This window comes from Schistocerca americana, chromosome 3 (assembly GCF_021461395.2).
Source record: "Schistocerca americana isolate TAMUIC-IGC-003095 chromosome 3, iqSchAmer2.1, whole genome shotgun sequence".
Lineage (NCBI taxonomy): Eukaryota > Metazoa > Arthropoda > Insecta > Orthoptera > Acrididae > Schistocerca > Schistocerca americana.
Window position 1 is genome coordinate 977,894,075 of NC_060121.1, and position 21,012 is coordinate 977,915,086.

General features: G+C 42.9%; 1 protein-coding gene across 1 annotated transcript in view; it reads right to left on the reverse strand.

The window, feature by feature from the left end:
• Positions 1-17,841: 17,841 nt before the first annotated feature.
• Positions 17,842-21,012, reverse strand: part of LOC124606883 (mannose-binding protein C) — an 806,223-nt gene continuing 803,052 nt past the window's right edge. The window contains exon 5 of the mRNA XM_047138980.1: positions 17,842-18,587. Coding sequence (XP_046994936.1) covers positions 18,343-18,587 — 245 coding nt within the window. The 3' untranslated portion in view covers positions 17,842-18,342. The remainder of the gene's footprint in view (positions 18,588-21,012) is intronic.

Sequence of the window (21,012 nt, forward strand, 5' to 3'; positions counted from 1 at the left end):
TAGGCGCTCCTCACACTGCCGAATATTTCTCAGGACTCTGCGGCTGTTTCCACATATGTGCACTGTCACGGCTACTTTCGACTAAAAACAGCATTTATCGGTTGCTGCTTACCGACAAATTGCGATTATTGCCCTTTTTGGCGAGTCTATTTTCTCATAACTCAACTTGGAAAAAATCGTGGGCGCTCTTAACAGTATCGACCGTTTCTCACTATTTTGCGGCAGTTTTCACACTTGTGTATGTTACATGTACTTTGGAGCAGAAAGATTATTTAGCGGTTACTGCTCCCCTAAGAACTGCGATTACGCGACTTTTTGTGTAAAATACGGACTATCTAATTACACTCATACCAGTATGTAATTTATGAAAGAAACTCATTTGTATGATACATAAATGTTACTGAATTAGCTAAATCTTATGTTAATAAATAATTCTAAAATTTAGTGGCGATGTTTGCAGCGGCAGTGTTGGCAATACACGTGATGACGGCGTTTCTGCTGAGCTTTCAGAACGTGACAGTATTTAAACAGGACAAAACTGTTTTGTAAACGAATGCAACAATATTGGCCAAATGCCAAAGGATACAAATTATATCAATTACTGAGATCTTTTACAAAGTCTGATAATAACTTATGTAGTCAATATTTATATTGTGTTGTATTGTGGACAGCAAAGTCGGTATCATAGAGCGCCACTCATAACAGTTCTTGTCATTCTTATTCTCCACTGCATTATTTAAAACTTTGCTAAATATCAAAACTAAATAACAGTTACTTATTCAAATGATACAGTGGAGTTAAGGAACTCGTAAATTAAATATTAATAAATAGTCACCTGTGTGTCAACAGCTTCCAACCACAACAGCGCATGACAGTTCTTCAGCTTTTGACAACATTAACCAATAGTTTGGCACTCTAAAGGAAGCACACTCAGAACCCATCTATAAATCTAAAACATTACTCTGTGGTTAACAGCTTCATCATGATCTTGTTTTATCCGTAACTACTGTGGAACTACTGCAATACTGGCAAATTACATAATGTTTTCTTGTTACAAATTCAGCAACTCTTCTCTTAAAGGCTAAGCTGTAATACAGAAGTGTAGGGTGTCTACTCTATTAAGTGCAGATGGAGAACTGTTTCACATTCTATCCTTTTCACTTACCTTACTTATGACTACTACGGCGAGTTTATAATGATTACACAGCAAACTGTTCTCCATATACCTTTGGAGTATAATGCGTACTGCTTATGCGTAGTATTATTCACAATCCGTGCAGTTAATTATCAGAGCAGAGACTACTTCCGTATTTCATCTTTCAGGCTTTCTCGGCGAATTAATGATTTGCAGGTTTATGGGTTTGCAGCTGTTAATATTGACACTTTCTCTCTGCGGTATTTCGACAATTTTCTTGCTGTGCTCGTCAAACTTCGACCGCAGACTCCCAACTCCAAGCAAACAGTGTGCCGAACTCTCTGCACACCCCGCTAGCTATTGTTTTTCGGCGTCGTCAAAGAATAAAACAGTCTCACAGAAATTTAGAGACAGCAAAATGGCCATGATGGTTAGAGATAGCAAAAATGTTGTAAGTCGATACCCTACAAACAGGGACGGTTTATCGAAATACCTAATGTAGCAAGTGCCCCCACACCACACTCTAATTTTCGAGGTAAAATGAACTTTAGCAGTTTTGAAGTGAAAATAATAACTCTGTTTTGGATAATGTGCGCATGGTTGTGCAGAATTTTTGAAGCATAGTAAATGATATATCATTGTTATAAAATTGTGTGCTTTTTTGAACATTTGAAGAATACAATCGACGTAATTCAGTGGTTTTATGAAATTACATTTTACGTATTACGAACAGTCACAAGAGTTTTATTTACCTGTACTTTTCCACTGTGGTCTGTTGCTCATTGTTACGAACTTGCACAACATTGTTGACAGTTATTAATTGCTGTCTTGATATACTCATGCACCAAACGTCGTAGGCCGATGAGCGAAACAGCCGACAGCCGAAGAAACAGAATACTTCCATGGTCTGGCAGATATTAATCTGAACTGAGATTAGTGATACACCATCTCACTTAATGCTGCTTATGCGATCCTGATTTATGTTTCTTTTATTATTTTTTTCTGCTACAGTGCGCCTTTTCAGTATGTTTATCAAATGGCTGGTTCAAATGGCTCTGAGCACTATGCGACTTAACTTCTGAGGTCATCAGTCGCCTAGAACTTGGAACTAATTAAACCTAACTAACTCGGCTCCAGACTGTAGCGCCTAGAACCGCACGGCCACTCAGGCCGGCGTATGTTTATCAACAAAGTTTCAACACATTCTAGTAGTTTTCACACATGCCCATTAACATACGCTACTGCGCTCCATTCTCTCGCGCCGAATGTCGCGTTGTGAGGTTTCCAGCTAAGAACAACATAGATCAAGGTTAGCCAAACAATATACTCATGCAATATACTCATGCAATATACTCATGCACCAAACGTCATAGGCCGATGAGCGAAACAGCCGACAGCCGAAGAAACAGAATACTTCCATGGTCTGGCAGATATTAATCTGAACTGAGATTAGTGATACACCATCTCACTTAATGCTGCTTATGCGATCCTGATTTATGTTTCTTTTATTATTTTTTTCTGCTACAGTGCGCCTTTTCAGTATGTTTATCAAATGGCTGGTTCAAATGGCTCTGAGCACTATGCGACTTAACTTCTGAGGTCATCAGTCGCCTAGAACTTGGAACTAATTAAACCTAACTAACTCGGCTCCAGACTGTAGCGCCTAGAACCGCACGGCCACTCAGGCCGGCGTGTGTTTATCAACAAAGTTTCAACACATTCTAGTAGTTTTCACACATGCCCATTAACATACGCTACTGCGCTCCATTCTCTCGCGCCGAATGTCGCGTTGTGAGGTTTCCAGCCAAGAACAACATAGATCAAGGTTAGCCAAACAATGTGTAATGACATTGTACTGTGTGACAATGTCTTATGGGGTGTCTCGCAAAATTTTGTCCTATCCAGAGGCATAAAACCTTTTTAAACTTTACAATTTTATAATTATGCCTAGTATTAGTATTATATAATACGATACAGTTTATTTTCTAAAGTGAGACGCAATAATTCATCATCAATTTCGAGATAGTCTGCACGAGTCATCGCCTGCAACAGCAGGCAACTGTCAGTCCTGATTGCTGGTATTTCGAGAGATAGAAAATACCTGGAATAGTGAGTACCTCTCTCTTCCCACTTAACAAAAACAAGAGTAAGAAATTTATAACTGGAACACCAACTAGCCACAAGCATGGTTTAACAAGGTTTATTTGGACCAAACCATGACCGGTTTCGAATTTTTTATAAATAGGTCATCAGATGCTAGTTACAAGTTTCGTTGATTTCTTGCTGGTACATCATTTTGTATTCGTTATTGGTTTGCTGCACTGGGATAGACAAAGTTTTTTTTTTCACTATTTGGTAAAGTTTACGATACATTTATTTCTTATGGCCTCTAATAAAGCACTTACGGAAAGATTTTGTCTGGAACCGCGTGACCGCTACGGTCGCAGGTTCGAATCCTGCCTCGGGCATGGATGTGTGTGATGTCCTTAGGTTAGTTAGGTTTAAGTAGTTCTGAGTTCTAGGGGACTGATGACCTTAGAAGTTAAGTCCCATAGTGCTCAGAGCCATTTTTGGAAAGATTTTAAAGTTATTAAAACGTGAAATCCGGTGAAAACGTAAGTGCTGTATGCTTCTGTGTGACGAAATCACCCTTTCTTAGTTGTGAATTTTGAAAGTAACGCATTTGTGGACTACACGTCTTCTGCTCATTCACTGGTCGTGGAGCGGGGCTCGTCACTGAAGACAATTCTTCTCCAATCAACGAGATTCCAGGCCGAGGTCGTGTCTGGAGACGCTCGAGACAGTGGTGGGTGCCAATCTGACTGTTGCGTACCACAGGGCCCAACAACCACGAATGATGATCCGGGGTGTCCTTCTTTCCACAGCTCGTCTCCTTTTGTTCCCATCCACGGCAGATTCGACGATATTCCATGCCTCGTTTTTTTTGCTCTTCATGTCAACCCACCCTGGGCTTACATTTCGGCAAGATAACACCCGCCCGCACATTGCGAGAGCTTCTACTACTCGTCTTTGTGATTACGAAATCCTATCATGGCCGGGAAGGTCGCCGGATCTCTCCCCAACTGAGAACGTTGGGGACGTTATGGGCAGAGCCCTCGAACCAGCTCGGAAATTTGACGATGTAACGCGCCAATTGGACAGAATTTGGCACACTATCAAAGTTCCTGGCAGATTAAAACTGTGTGCCGGACCGAGACTCGAACTTGGGACCTTTGCCTTTCTTGGGCAAGAGCTCTACCATCTGAGCTAACCAAGCACGACTCACGCCCCGTCCTCACAGTTTCACATCTGCCAGTACCTCGTCTCCTACCTTCCAAACTTCACAGAAGTTCTCCTGCGAACCTTTCAGAACTAGCACTCCTGGAAGAAAGGATATTGTGGAGACATGGCGTAGCCACAGCCTGGGGGATTTTTCCAGAATGAGATTTTCACTCTGCAGCGGAGTGTGCGCTGATACGAAACTTTCTGGCAGATTAAACTGTGTGTTCTGGCAACATCCCCCAGGCTGTGGCTTGCCCGCGAAAGGCTAAAGTCCCGAGTTCGAGTCTCGGTCCGGCACACAGTTTTAATCTGTAAGGAAGTTTCATATCAGTGCACACTCCGCTGCAGAGTGAATTCTGACACGATATCCCTCAGGAGGACATATAAGAACTCTGTCAATCAATGCCAAGCCAAATAACTGCTTGCATAAGGGCAAGAGGTGGACCAACGCGTTATTGAGTCACTTAATTTGTGAAGCTCTTTTTATTGAATAAATCATCCAACTTTTCTGAAGTGTTGATCATTTGTTTGTCTGCCACATACATCACATCTACTGATTTCCACCACATTCGGATAATTCCATCGTGCTGCGTCTTTCTTTTTTTTTTGTCTTAGAGTGTATTTAAATGTGTTTGTGTTTTTTTTGGAAGGATTCCATTGTGTTTCGTGGCGTGTCTGGTTTAGAAACGTGGTGATTAGGGACAAGTGTTTGATTTGTGTCTGTATCTGCGAATGCCAATGCACAAAGTTTAGAAAAGAGGATGCAATCTGATAGGGAAGAAGCTAGTCCATCTGTAAATGTAAGCCGTGAACTTAAAATGGAAGTCAAGCAAGGCAGGCAGGTCCCAGAGATTACTGAAGTTAGAGAAAGTCACGAGAGCAATTTGCAAGAGTCGGTAGCGCCGTATAGTGAGTCAAATAACATGCAGGCAACAATTCCAGGCTGACCACTGTGTGAGGAGGATGTGACGACGTCACAGGCAGCAGAAAACTCGGCAGCCTGTGGACGCGAGGAGGTGAACAGGGAGTTAACTGATCGCGCGCCAACTCCTTCACCGTCCTCATCAGATCTCCAGCATTTTTAGTAGCGATGGCATTGGAAAGCAAGCGTCAGTGTGAAAAAAAAAAACGGCTGGTGGTATAAGAATGCGGATGAGTTTTTAAAAAAGACCGAAGAACGGCAGAAAAGAGCGGAGGAGCATTACAAAAAGGCAGATGAACGTCATAAAAAGCCGGAAGAGTTTTTCAAAAAGACAGAGGAAAACTTTGCGGCACTCGTGTTAATCAATAAACTTCAAGATGAAAGGAACGATGCGTAATTTAAAAGAATGAAAGTTGAATTTAAGGAAAATAAGGAATATTTTACGAAATCAGAACAGCAGCTAATTAGTCACGTACAAGGGTGTGACAGAAACACGGTAGACACGGATAAGACGATAGAGAAGGAAATTAAGAAATCCAAAGACACGACGAAACATATAACTGAGGAATAAATCAGTCAATAAGTTAAACTAAGGATGTGAAGGGCACGTCTGATGAATTGCGCAAGGACACTGACGTCACTACAGAATGGAAAGACGAAGTAACGGACGACGTAACACAAGTCTCCTAAACAAGTAGAGCAGTTGACGTTACACAGCGATGCAGGCCTAGACAGGATCGTACCAGTAAGCTTGAAGGATCGGAAGGAGATGAGAGTGTCGTTCCAATTTAATGAAATACAGAAGACATCAACCATTGTAAATCGAGGCGCGCCGGAGGAATTATATAAGGAGAGAGAACTTAATAGTGGTCAGGGCACAGTACGAGAATCGGAGAAATATTAATGGGTGAAGAAGATAGGCAGATGGAAGAGGAGGAATTATATCAGCTAACCAAGTATCTGCCATGTACGTGGCGACACTTTACAGCCGTACAGCCAGCAGTAGCTACGAGGGCTATTCGGAAAGTAAGGAACGATAGGTCGCGAAATGGAAACCACAGTGAAAATCAAAACTGTTTTATTTGCAACGGTTAGCTACACCTTCCAGCTGCTTCTCTACACAGTCACCGCTCAGACATCTGTCGTAGCGTTGTACCAACTTTTCAGTTCCCTCGTTATAGAAGACAGCTACCAGTGCCTTTTGACAGTTTTCTACCCTGGACTGCAGCTCGTTGTCTGTGTCAAGATAATTTCTTCGTAGCCAGCTGTTCATTTGAGCAGAGATGAACCTCAGGGGTAGCCAATTACGGGCTGTATTGTGGGTGATCAAACACTTCCCATCGAAAATGCTGCAGGAGCATCTTCATTGACCCTGCAGAGTGCGGCCGAGAATTTATTGTCGTGTAGAACGAACCAGCCGGCCGGTAGGGCCGTGCGGTTCTAGGCGCTTCAGTCTGGAACCGCGTGGCCGCTACGGTCGCAGGTTCGAATCCTGCCTCGGGCATGGATGTGTGTGATATCCTTAAGTTAGTTAGGTTTAAGTAGTTCTAAGTACTAGGGGACTGATGACCTCAGATGTTAAGTCCCACAGTGCTCAGAGCCATTAGAACGAACCGCATGACAGCTATGTTATGTGGATTGCATAGCTTCAGCCGAAATCTTTTGCCACGCCCTCATACTTGGTGGGAGACGCTAATTTCTAGCCATCTTTACGTTCTCACTGTGAGCTCAGAACTGAAAAGAGCGACATGATGCGATCGACGAATGTACTAGACACAGTGCCCAATGCATCTGTGCAAAGCTTCATCAAATTTTCACTGTATTTTTCATTTCTTACTTTCCGAATAACCCTTGTATATGAATAGGATGTCAAAGAGGATGAAATTAGAAAACATTTTGTTTCTGTACGGGTGTGTGCTATTTCTGAACAGATCGAATAGTTTGCATTGAAAGATTTAGATTGAACGGTTTCAGGACCGACTACTGAGATCAGGGTCTTCTGGACACAAAATAAATTTCATTTGCTCACAGCTTTGGGAAATGGTAGCCTCCGGGATGCGAGTGATTGCGGCAAAATGCAGGACTTGCGAGGAATTTAAACAGGCATTTTTGCACGAGTTTTGGGCGCAGGAGAAGCGAATTCTGATGATGGAGCCTTATACAGGAGCACAGTTTCGTAGCCCTTTTCAATATTTTAAAGAACTGGCGAAAAGACATCAGTTCTTGAACACATCGCTTGAGCAGAAAGAGTCAATAAGGAACTGACAAACAGTCACTGAACATGATACAGAAAGATATTACGCTGGCTGTTCATGGAGTGAATTATGTATGATGTAGACATGTACTTACATTTGCTAGATGATCAGGGCAAGCCCATGAAGTTGATTAGATAAATGGTGTACTTTGCGCAAACCCACTACAGGCCAATATAACATGGACCACCTATTGCGAACTGGCGAGTGAGGCATCCACCCCAAAAAATAGAAGAAAATGCCTTAGGAAGAGTCCCTGTGGTTTATGGGTGCCACCATATTGGGCAGATGAGAGGCGGATTTATGGACGGTTCGATGACCAGAGGCGAGAGGGTGCGGAAGTGTCGAGGAACACCGTCCAGATCCACGAGAAAGCGACGGAGAGAGAAATATGAGGTGAGTTTGACTAGTAGCCAACACTCCGACATTAGATGCGATTCAACTTCCAGGAACCTTACTTACAAATTGTGAAGAGCTAAGAAAGAAACTTTCAGGAGGCGTCACTCAGCCCGATAGCTGAACAGAAGACATTGTGTATCCTAACTGATGTGGTGTTGGAAGAGGTAACAGTTCCATGTTGTCTGGATTCAGGCAGCGAGGCCTCGATACTTGATAAGGATGTGTATGCAATGTGCACTAAGAATAATAAGTGGCCAATGTTTAGGGTGCAAGGGCTGAGAGTAGCGAAGGAGGACGCAGAAAGTGGACAGAAGTAAAGGAGTAGGTCAGAGCCGATTTCGTGCGTCAATCACACACGCTTAGTGCCAGTTATCAGATTACAGAACCTGATGGTGAAGGCGATTCTCGGCACCGACCTACTCAAATTCTACAAAGTGGAACAAACTAAGATTTGTCGAGTAAGTCTGAACATACTTGCATCATGGCAAGAACACCTCAGGGACGCCTTCGAGAATGCACTTCGTTTCACATAGCCACCACAGATATTCACAGTGAGAGATGCTTCCGATTTGGAGCACAGTACAGGGGCTGAGCTGCACTCAGAATTTCCGGTCACTACAGCGGCCATCTTCCACCCTTGCACTGCTTATGAGTGAAGCTGCGGAGGTGACGTGGATGTGAAGCTAGTTAATTTTCGTTAGCGTTTCATTGTACAGATTCAATATTCACAACCAGCTACTTATTGTTTTTTCGGGAGCCTTTCTTTACATAACTAACCACGTTTCACAATCACTGACTGTATTCACGACGTGGTTTCGTATTGTGCAAAATGAATCCACCCATTAATGCCAAGGCTATAGCTTGTATTTGCAATATCTTGTCCACTTATTAAATGGTTATATATTTGATTACGTGGATAAATCTTTTTGTTTGATGTATTACGGTAATAAACCAAATTGTTATAGTGGCCACTAGCTTCCTTTTGTAGTTTTATGGATGTCTTGATTAATATATGTGTGTGAGGTGTGATACCCATAATTTCATGTTTAATTGGGCCACCCCCACTAATTTTTATTTAATAAGACATCAATTACGCAACACTGCTTAATTTAAAGTTGCATGACCTCATGGGGAGCTCCTTTCCCTGCAGACCACCAGGGATAGGATTTGTAGCATTCTAGAGGTGTGCTGTACAGCTCATGGTAGTAAGGCTGCTACGAAAAGGATACAGTAAGACCTGTGTATGACCAACAGATTTGACCATCGGTCCAAGTTTAGAGGCGAGGTTTCTCTTGTAGCTGTAGGTGTAGAAACTTGCAGCAGACCTCGACAGTTAAGAAGCCTAAGTCTGTTGTAAATTAAAATAGAAAGAAGAAGATGGTCCTGCTGTTAGGTAGTTCCCATGACAAAGGTGTAAACCAACAATTGCAGGAAGTGTTTGGGAGTGAGTGCCAGGTCACCAGCACTTTGATATCTAGCGCTGGGTTCTCTCAGGTGGCTGACAACACAGGGGAATTATGTAGTAATTTCATAAAAGAGGATTAGATAATGATTGTGGGTGGAGCTGGGACTAGTCTTGATAGGAACAGGGAGTGTGATATAGATTGAGACCTGGAAAAGATAGCTACTCAAACTGGTGGCACAAATGTGCATTTCGTTCAGCTATTTCCTCATCATAGTTTGCCTCATCTTAATATGGGTATTAAAAGCATTAACATGGGGCGTGAGAGGGCACAGAGACAAGGCGGAGATCCACTCAGTAATTAAATCACTGAAGACTCAGGACTCTCATCTATATTATGAGGTACCGTATATACCAAAATACTGAAGAACTGTATTGCATATGTTAGCTCAGTAGTTACCCACATTTGTGAGTAATACAGGAGTGGTGAGTTTCCCCAGCGATCGAAGTACTCATTGTGAAACCGCTTCATAAAAAAGGAGAAAGGAATAATGTAGACAATTTTAGACTTATTTCTATTAAATTTGTGTTTCCTAAAGTTATCTAATAGGAAACATACAGTTTAGTTTTAAAAGTAGTTTAACAACTGAAAATGCAAAGTTTCTATTTCTTCGTGAGGTACTGAACGGAGTAAAGAAAAAGTTGCGAACACTGTAGTCGAGACGCCAGTTATCAACTGCGGAGAGCTAACGGCTGCAGGCGAAATAGCAGCTGTCTATAGAGCAACGATAACACTGTGGCATTGCCATAGAGGCGTTTAAAAACTCGCGTTTCGTTATTGGTTGAGGTAGGTGCTCGTAGCTGCCGCGTCCAACCCACTGCAACTATCAGGGATCAACTTACGTCCATTCAACTATAGGCGTCTTCTTTGGCTTAACTAAAGCTTTTGATTGTGTTACTCGTAAAATATTGATGCAGAAGTTGGACCGTTTTTGAATAAGAGGTGTAGGTCAGAAAAGGTTGCTCTCCAGAGTAATGAGAACGGCTATGATGTGGAATCTGACTCGACACAGTTAAGTTTTGGGGGAAGGGGGGTGGGGCCGTGACACTTTTTACCGTTCCCAATACACAACTGAACTAAAACTGACATTGACAAAAAGGACATATGATCAGTGAGTCTGAACTGTCCAAATTCCTAGCGTTCAGATACATGGCAAGCTGTCATGGAAAGGCCATGTTCACGATATTTTTCAAAAACTGAATGCTGCTATACTGACCATTGAATAATATCTACAATATGTGACAGTCACACACGAAAAGTGTTCTGTTTTATGTTATATTCTGGGGTAACTCTTCCCATTCAGAAAGTGTATTGTTCAGAAATGTGCAGTTCTGGCAATATGTGATGTAATATCGCTTACCATTTTTCAACTCTTGTTCAAAACATTGGGAATTCTGACACTAGCATCTCAGTATACATTTTCTTTAGTGCTGTTTGTTGTTAACAGTATGGGACTATACCCAATAACTAACATCTTTCACTCAGTTAATACTAGGCAGAAATCCAATCTGCATTTGGATCTCACCTCCTTGACTCTAGTGCAGAAAGGTCTGCAGTATTCTGCATTTTCAGTAAGCTACCACAAGAATTGAAACGTCTTAGTAGTAATCCACGCACTTTCAAGTAAACAGTTCATTTCTTCTGTTCTGTTAGTTAGCTAGTTACGTGTTCCATATATCATTCAAACGATCTTTTATGTGTTGTAGAAAGAGTCAGTTTACAGGAAATGTATACACCATTAGTGTTAACATGCTTTTTGATCCTACTCTTGCAACTACTCTTAATTTTTTTCTGGTGTACCGGTTTTTAAATAGAAATTCATCTGTAGAATAGAAGGAGTTGTCCAGGAGAAATGATTTTGAGATTATATTTAAACCTTGCTTTGCTACCTGTCATACATTTTATATTATTGGGAAAATGATCAAACGTTTTTATTGCTGCACATTGAAATCCTTTCTTAGCTACTAACAGGTTTAATAATGGATGATAAATGTTGCAGGTATGGACAGTTGTGCGAATAGGAACAGTAGCAGAACTTAACTGTTTGAGAAGCTCAGTAACATGCTTCTTCCAGTTCAAATTTTCGTCAATATGTACACACTAAAATTAGGAGTATTCTACCCTATTTACTGACTTCTGTTCTTGTGCTACATCACTTGTGGTATGACAGTTTGTTGTACAGAACTGAATATAGTTCGTTTTCTCAAAATTTAGTGAGAATCCATTTTCAGAGAACCATTTAATAATTCTTTGAAAAACATTAATAATACACTCCTGGAAATGGAAAAAAGAACACATTGACACCGGTGTGTCAGACCCGCCATACTTGCTCCGGACACTGCGAGAGGGCTGTACAAGCAATGATCACACGCACGGCACGGCGGGCACACCAGGAACCGCGGTGTTGGCCGTCGAATGGCGCTAGCTGCGCAGCATTTGTGCACCTCCGCCGTCAGTGTCAGCCAGTTTGCCGTGGCGTACGGAGCTCCATCGCAGTCTTTAACACTGGTAGCATGCCGCGACAGCGTGGACGTGAACCGTATGTGCCGTTGACGGACTTTGAGCGAGGGCGTATAGTGGGCATGCGGGAGGCCGGGTGGACGTACCGCCGAATTGCTCAACACGTGGGGCGTGAGGTCTCCACAGTACATCGATGTTGTCGCCAGTGGTCGGCGGAAGGTGCACGTGCCCGTCGACCTGGGACCGGACCGCAGCGACGCACGCATGCACGCCAAGACCGTAGGATCCTACGCAGTGCCGTAGGGGACCGCACCGCTACTTCCCAGCAAATTAGGGACACTGTTGCTCCTGGGGTATCGGCGAGGACCATTCGCAACCGTCTCCATGAAGCTGGGCTACGGTCCCGCACACCGTTAGGCCGTCTTCCGCTCACGCCCCAACATCGTGCAGCCCGCCTCCAGTGGTGTCGCGACAGGCGTGAATGGAGGGACGAATGGAGACGTGTCGTCTTCAGCGATGAGAGTCGCTTCTGCGTTGGTGCCAATGATGGTCGTAAGGGTGTTTGGCGCCGTGCAGGTGAGCGCCACAATCAGGACTGCATACGACCGAGGCACACAGGGCCAACACCCGGCATCATGGTGTGGGGAGCGATCTCCTACACTGGCCGTACACCACTGGTGATCGTCGAGGGGACACTGAATAGTGCACGGTACATCCAAACCGTCATCGAACCCATCGTTCTACCATTCCTAGACCGGGAAGGGAACTTGCTGTTCCAACAGGACAATGCACGTCCGCATGTATCCCGTGCCACCCAACGTGCTCTAGAAAGTGTAAGTCAACTACCCTGGCCAGCAAGATCTCCGGATCTGTTCCCCAATGAGCATGTTTGGGACTGGATGAAGCGTCGTCTCACGCGGTCTGCACGTCCAGCACGAACGCTGGTCCAACTGAGGCGCCAGGTGGAAATGGCATGGCAAGCCGTTCCACAGGACTACATCCAGCATCTCTACGATCGTCTCCATGGGAGAACAGCAGCCTGCATTGCTGCGAAAGGTGGATATACACTGTACTAGTGCCGACATTGTGCATGCTCTGTTGCCTGTGTCTATGTGCCTGTGGTTCTGTCAGTGTGATCATGTGATGTATCTGACCCCAGGAATGTGTCAATAAAGTTTCCCCTTCCTGGGACAATGAATTCACGGTGTTCTTATTTCAATTTCCAGGAGTGTATTTTCTTTGGTTTTCTCTCTAATGGGATTTATTATGACAATAGTATCGTCTACAAAAAGTGCCAATTCTGATTGTTGAATGTTAATTGGACGGACATTCTCAAATATAAGGAATAGGAGTAGACCCAAAACTGAATCCTGTGTGACTCAAAAATGGTTCAAATGGCTCTGAGCACTATGGGACTTAACATCTGAGGTCATCAGTCCCCTAGAACTTAGAACTACTTAAACCTAACTAACCTAAGGACATCACACACATCCATGCCCGAGGCAGGATTCGAACCTGCGACCGTAGCAGTCGCGCGGTTCCGGATTGCGCGCCTAGAAGCGCAGACAACCGCGGTCGGCTTTTCGGCGACCTTTCTCGTCTTAACAGAGGTATAGCATGTTTCTGCACTCGATCACCTAATACAGAAGAAGCTGTATTTGTGAAATATTAATTTAAAAAAAACTTGTTAGTGTGAGGTAATTCTTAGCTCTCGACTATTTCTTGGTAGTAATTGGAAATTTTCACCGAAATATTTTGATACATGATTGATAAAGAAAGAAAAAATAAAATGAAGGCGGAAATAAGAAAGAATTCAGTATTCGTAATTTAAGGAAAGCTTAACAAGAAAAGCAGTCTTCTCCTCTAATTTTTACGGTTAAATGACCTAGGTCGATAAACTTGAGTAGCTGTCATTACGTATCGCCTATACTGACTAAATAAATCTTTGTAATGAAGAAAATATGTACACCTTACGTACCTTTTAACAATAACCCATTCATATATATACCAAGAAAGGGAAAAGAAAGACAGAAGTAACAAAACTGGAACATTACTTATAGAGGAAAGAAGGAATAAGCATAAATAAATAAATAAAACTACACGGTAAGCAGCTAAGCCATCTATAGAAAGATGCGAGTTGAATTATATCGCTTATTCACAAGTAAAGTTGATCTTTGCTTGCAGTTGTATTACGTCTGACAAAAGAAGATAAGCCTGAATGCCTTTAAGCAATTCTGAAGTAAAAATAATAAACTGATAATGATGCTGAAATAATGAAACTTATTCAGACGTTAGTGTGAATATCCTGTAATGAAATTAAAACAGTAATAGGCTAGGGAAGTAACCAAATATCCTGTAACGATATTAAAACAATAATAGGCTAGGAAAGTAACCATAGATTGCGTTTCCGTACATATGCGTCAGCGATGAAATTGAACCTAACAAAGAATCATTAACAAGGTACGCATTTTCTCTTTCATAAATAGAAAACTAATTATAATAGAATGTTTCCTGATATTATATTGACAGGACTGGCTAATAATAACAACACAGTAATATGATGATTAACTGTATTAGGCTGCACTGATTAACTTCACGTTTCTAGGCTGAACACGTATGTATTACTGAAAGAACACTGGATCTTATTTCAACGATAGACTTTCAGATGTGTTGGTTTCGTTGGATGTTTTTTATACGCAATTTAGAAGAGGAAGATCTGCATAGGGCTCCGCTTTCCACGTCGGTAATTGTTATATATCTTTTACTGTTAATCCCGTTCGTAGGAATTTATTTTTTTATATGCTTTAGTGAGTGTCGAGCGACATTTGTGCTGGGTCATAAAACACAACTGTACGTGTACATTTATTATTTTTGTTCACCTAACTTAACGTTTCCTGTCGATGCCGCTGCAATTTGTATTCGCCCTGCGGGCGATGCCTTTCTTCTCTTTGCTTCGACAGGAAGTATTGCACATTCCTTACTGTACTGACACAGTACGGGAAGTGTAGTGTTCTGTTGACCAATGTACGTAAGTGGTGGCACGGTACAGTCAGTGTTCAGAATCCGTTTATCCCTTCCCGGGCACAGTATAGGGGGTGACTTTTACCCACATCAGGTGGTTATCGCAGCCGACAGTACACCATAATTCGTGTATCCCCATCTCCCAACTGCAGCAACAGGCGTGGCACATACTTTGAATCAAAAGGAATCCACTCAGCTCTTTGTTTACACTGTTAAAAGCTGTGATAACCCTGAGCTGGACATGGCGCTACCAAATCTCCCCGAAACCCATGCAAGTGTGCGTTGTTGTTGCTCCTGTTTCTTCCAGATCACCTTTAATATTATGCTCTAACTTGATAGCCAAGCTGTTTCCTGCTCCTCCTACTGTTAGTACTCGATATTGTTGGAGAGTTCCTCAAAAAAATGAAGCAAATTCCTGTGTAATGATGTTTATTATGCTAGTATGTGCTCAGCAGCTTAAGTGCATGGGACACGTTTAAATTTTATTTGATCTATTATTAACTTTTCAATGTTGATTTCATGTGCGGACTCGTTCCATGGTCATGGAGATTTGGTCCTCCGTTTGATTCTACAGAACTAAATTTGTAAAATAATAAATAAAATCGCAAAGCGGCTGTAATGGATGCCGAAAAGAACGGTCGGGGCTTATTGTTTACAGACTTCAATTAGTTAATTTTGTTTTGAACATAATATTAAATATTCATTGTAATTTTGAAATGTTTGTTTCTTGGTACGTATGTTGGCATAGAATTTTTCCTATTGATTTGGCTTCAGGAATCTACCCCAAAGTTTGTAAAAAGTATTTCTCAAACACCCTGTAGTAGGCATCAACGTCCAACACGCACCTTTTAAAGTTTGTTTCCAGCTTGTCTACCTTTCTAGAGTGCTAATCAATTTAGCACCGGTTGTTTTTACTGATGTCTATTAAAGTTACCTCAGTGGTTCGACCATCTGTTTCAAATTTCGAGTATCATTTCGACCTAACGCCATTGATATCGCGATAAAAATTGTAGTAGTGAAAGCTTTTTACCTACGATATGTACTGCACATATTCATTCGAAGTAACAATTTCAGATCATTAACAAGAAAACAGTGACAGTATTTTTAAAATATAGAGTAATGACATCATGTGTACGTCCTCAGTATCACGTAATCTACCTGTAAAGTAATGACTACATAACTATAAGTCATGTGTGGTATCAAAAGTTTTGTAACTTTCCAGTGAAATTTTAGCCCTGGAGTATGACGTGTCTTCAGTCTCATTGACTATGATGTATTAAAGATAGTAATTTTAGAACCTTGCTTCCCTCCCTTTTTGGTGGACAAATTTCTGTAGATACCCACGACGGTGTCCGCTCGCAGCTCTGAAATAAATAACTCCAGTTTGTAATGTATTTTAGAGTACTTTGCTGTCACTACTCAAGCTGTAATTTTCGCTTGTATTTTATATTTTTTTATTTGTGCTTATTTTAAGCTTGACTTCATAATTAGTTTTTATTTGTCAGTGCTTGTAAGACGAAACGTAAAAACATGATAAAACATGTTAGTATGGCAACATTGTGAAAGAAAAGTTGTAGGTCTCAAAATGTTACCAGTAACTGATTTTTATTAATAAAATCATCTGTACACAATACTGTAAAAGAATTACAGTGGAGTTAATTACATACGTGGAATTTTAATAAGGCGAAATTCATTAAATTTTTATTGTTCGTAGACACATTTTTATAATGCAATAAAAACAGTGAAAGAAAAATATACAAAAGTTTTCATACAATATTATCATTCTTTTTCGGTGAACTACACAATACCATAAGGTATAATGAGTATTTTTTGCCTTTATTAAGTAGATCACATTCGTAATTCATTAACAATTGACTGAATAAAAGGATGCTGTGACTGAAATAATTATTTTAACATCAGTTACTTTAAGTTATCGACGAAAACAGAAAAATAGAAACAATAAACTTATTTTTTCTTCTACTAAGTTCCTTTGTATAATTCACTGGTCGAAATTAAAAGTATTCCCTGAATGAGCCCTCCGTTACGCAAACAGGCGCAACGAAGTGGCGGTAGCTTTCACCCAGACATTCACGCTTTCAGCCTGACAAAACACTAACATACCATGAACTGTGCGAATGAAGTGGCAGCCATTGAATCCGCCGTCTCTGTTACGTTGTAAATAAGCACTTTCCTCCGGACGTGATCCGGCAAGACACGCTGTCTTCCTCGAGTTACACGGATATTATGTAGCAAAGTTCATTTCTGGCGAGTTCTGAGGCACTTCGTGATCGTTAACTGCAACAGAACACGGGCGGACGTAACTGGAATGAGAAAGACTGGCGCAACGTGGAGATCTGTGGCCAGCGGCCTGCTTGTTAAAATTAAGGAATTTCAAAGAAAAGGGTTAAGTCTCAGGAAATGAGAAAACTAGGTTTCACATGGCAGCTAAGGCAATCCACGGTCCGGCGAGGGAAATACGAAATTAGTTTTTTTTTCCCGCTGAATGATTGGATTGCGACCTATCCTGCGGTTGTGGTAGCATTTACGAAATAGAGCAGTGGAATTACCTCATTTTCTCCCCAGCTACTGTCGCTGGATGCAGGAAGAGTGTGTTGTGTCTCAAGCGGGTGTTGACTCAACAGATAAGCAACCGTACAGCACATTTGGATTATATGTAAAGTTGGTTTAATTTCACACGCAATTCCTGCCTAGATTCATGGACCGAAATCGATGGCGGAAGACCATACATTAGCAAGGTTACAGATCGAATCTAGGCGGTTGTAACAAAACGCTTCGTAACAGGAAACATGATTTCTTACCTGTCACTCTTTCTCATGACGTACATTTTTGTTTGAAAAAAGAAAGTGGGGTACCTACTTGGTTCGCGGACAGAAAAACCTGATTGAAATAACAGGAGAGGAACGTAGTCATTTGGACCATAGATAGACTGAGCCGGTCTGTTAGTTCCAAGAAGAGGGGGAGAGGGGGGGGGGGGGGAAGAAAAACGTTACTCTCCTCTCCTAAGTCTAACTTAGAGGCTCACCAATGTGAAATTATTAGTCCTCTGAGCTAACTAGAATCCATTTGCTCTGGGAGACACATTTCAGTAGTAATTAAGATTTGAAAAACGCTCAAGCCACTTCATTCCGCGGACACAGAAAAGTGAGAGAGAGCGGCAGTGACCGCAGGGCGAGATCGCGTTTCTCCAGTTTCCAGAGGTCAGCTTCGCGAAGTTCCCTCGCCGGAGCACGCGAAGACGGCCGGGGCTCACCACGGAAGTTGGGCACCCCTTGTTAGTCTTTGGAAACGGAGCGGACGCGACCGAGACAACTGGGAGGTCCAGACGCGCTCGCTCGGTCGCCGCCCGCTGGAAGTCCGCTCACTGTCCCCTGCTTCCAGTCCGACCGATCACTGCACTTCGCAGACGAAGAAGGTCTCGAACGAGCAGGGGCTGTCGTTCCACTTGAGGCCCTTGCCGTCGCGGTTCCACAGCTCGAGGCAGTGCTCCTCCTCGCCGTTCTCGTAGCGGAAGTTATTGGGCTCGCCCGTGTTCCAGTTGGTGAAGGTGATGGGCCGGCCGGTCGCCATCCAGAAGAAGGTGCCTTCTTCCGCCTGGTCGGTGCCGGACGTCCAGAAGTGCTCGTGGCCCAGACCTGAAACACAGTGGCACTCGTGTGAACGTGCTTCAAGAATCGACTGGGCACAGAGAACGAGTATAGCCAAGACAATGGTTCAAATGGCTCTGAGCACTATGCGACTTAACATCTGAGGTCATCAGTCGCCTAGAACTTAGAACTAATTAAACCTAACTAACCTAAGGACATCACACACATCCATGCCCGAGGCAGGATTCGAACCTGCGACCGTAGCGGCCGCTCGGCTCCAGACTGCAGCGCCTAGAGCCGCACGGCCACTCCAGTATAGCCAAGACAAATACCAAAACGCTATATCCCGTTAGTGGACATTAATATGGGGTGTGTCCACCCTTCCGCTTTACTTATTTATTTATTGTTCCCTGGGACCAAATTAAGGAGAGGTCTCCATGGTCTTTGTGTTTTTTTTTCCTTTATTGAGTTTCAATTCCCCCTGAAGGGGGCGGGCTGGCAGCAGCTTACTGCACTGCTCTTCAGCCTACAGAATTTGTTTTAAAAAGTGAAGATAATGAAAAATAACAGTTAGCGATAAAATCGGTGACTTAAAGGTAAAATGGCAGAAAATTCTGGGACTTAAAATATAAAATACAGGGTTGATTATGCTAAGAAAATAGACAGGAAGCAGAAAAATAAGTCAGACAATTAAAAAACACAGCGACAGTCTGGTTTCTGTTCGCAAGAGATATAAAATGCACACCCAGCGACAGCATGATTTGTGTTCGCAACACTGTGGAAAGACACATAACACTGAATGCTCACCTAAACACTGCATTAAATTTTGGCACAAATGTGACATACCACAGCCGAGAGCAGGTGGGGGGGTGGGGGGGAACTGGACAGATGATGGAAAAATAAAAAAGGGGGGGAAGGAGAGGAAAAGTGAAGGGGGAGGGGGGAAAGGAGCCAATGGAGAATGAGGACCCATAAGAGGAGTGGGGGGTGCTGAGCAGACGTGCCAGGGAGTGGGGAATACAAAAGGACTCGGGGGGGGGGGGGAGGAGAAGGGAGATAGGGAGAGGTTGGGCGGGGAGAAAACACAGGATGGAAGGGGGGAGGAAGAGGGAGCCCAGGGAAAGGACGGAGGAAAGGAGGGGGGGGGGGTGGGGATCAGAGTTGATAGGAGGGATAAATGGAGGGAGAGAGGGCATCATCTGGGAGGGGGAGTTGACGGAAGCCACCTTGGGAAAGGAGATGTAGGGTGTAGAGATGGAGGGTAGGGGGGACACAACAGTGAAGGAGCGGCAGAGGGCAGGGGTTGGAGAGGAGAGGAGCAACCAGGGGGTGAGGGGGATCAAGGCAGCGGGAGGTGTAGAGGATGCGGATATGTTCGAGGAATAGGAGCAGATGGGGGAAAGGAATGAGACCATAGAGGATCCGCGTGGGGGACGGGAGGCGTATACGGAAGGCGAGGCGGAGTGCATGACGCTCAAGGATCTGGAGGGACTTACAGAATTTGGGGAGTTTCCCTGGTCATGGAACGAGTCAATATGTAAGTAGGTAACGCCACATAGCTCTCTGTATGAAAATCCCTGGCTGTGCTGTGTGCAGTAGAGATGGGTCGAACTCGTTCATTCCCGTGAACTACTTCATGCATGTCACTCTTTGCCGTGAAGCGTTCAAATGAAGTAGTTCATTCATGAAGTACGGAAGCCTGGCGAAGTTGCCCAGTTCGCCGCTCAGCCGCGACTACACTCGCTACGCCTCGCTCGTACAACAAAGCTTCGCAATACTTCATAATTTTACCAACGGATGGCCGAACTATGCAGTAACGTGCACGCAACGTTTTACGCTCTTACAGCGTCTGAGTTAACTTAAATAGAGCATGGCCAAAGGGGACAAAGGAAAGATAAACAGAGGAGCCTGTCACATATAAAGAAGGTATTTCATTTAATCTTGCTCGATATTTTCTCATGAAGCGCCCAAAAAAGTCTTTATCTGCCAAATGAAACATTATTTGTTGTATTCATGGACTGAAAACTAGGGCTACCAACGAAATGCAGTCCAATTTTATGTTCCTTTTAAAATTTAATCCAAAATAGAATGAGTATGTTTACCACTGTCACAAAGCCTATATACCTACGTTAAGTAATTATTCAGAAGTTTTCCTGTAGATTTTATTTTTGTTGAGAATAATAACCCTCCGGATTCAAAACGTAAACTGTCACCTGCAGTCATTGGTACGATTTCAGGTAAAATCCCTCTTTCAGCGTTATTAACAAAGCTCTTATTTTCATGTTGGCTGTGCCTGTTTACACAGCCAGCCTCTTCCTTTGTATCTTTAATATTCATTTGTCTGCAAGCGCTGCCAACGGTAGGCTACCCGTAGACGCGAAGTTTAACTGTACAAATAGTCACGGGTAATAATGTCAGCAAAGCAGGAAGCAGCTGACGCTGCATTCCCCTCGCCCCCCAAACCCCGTGTAAG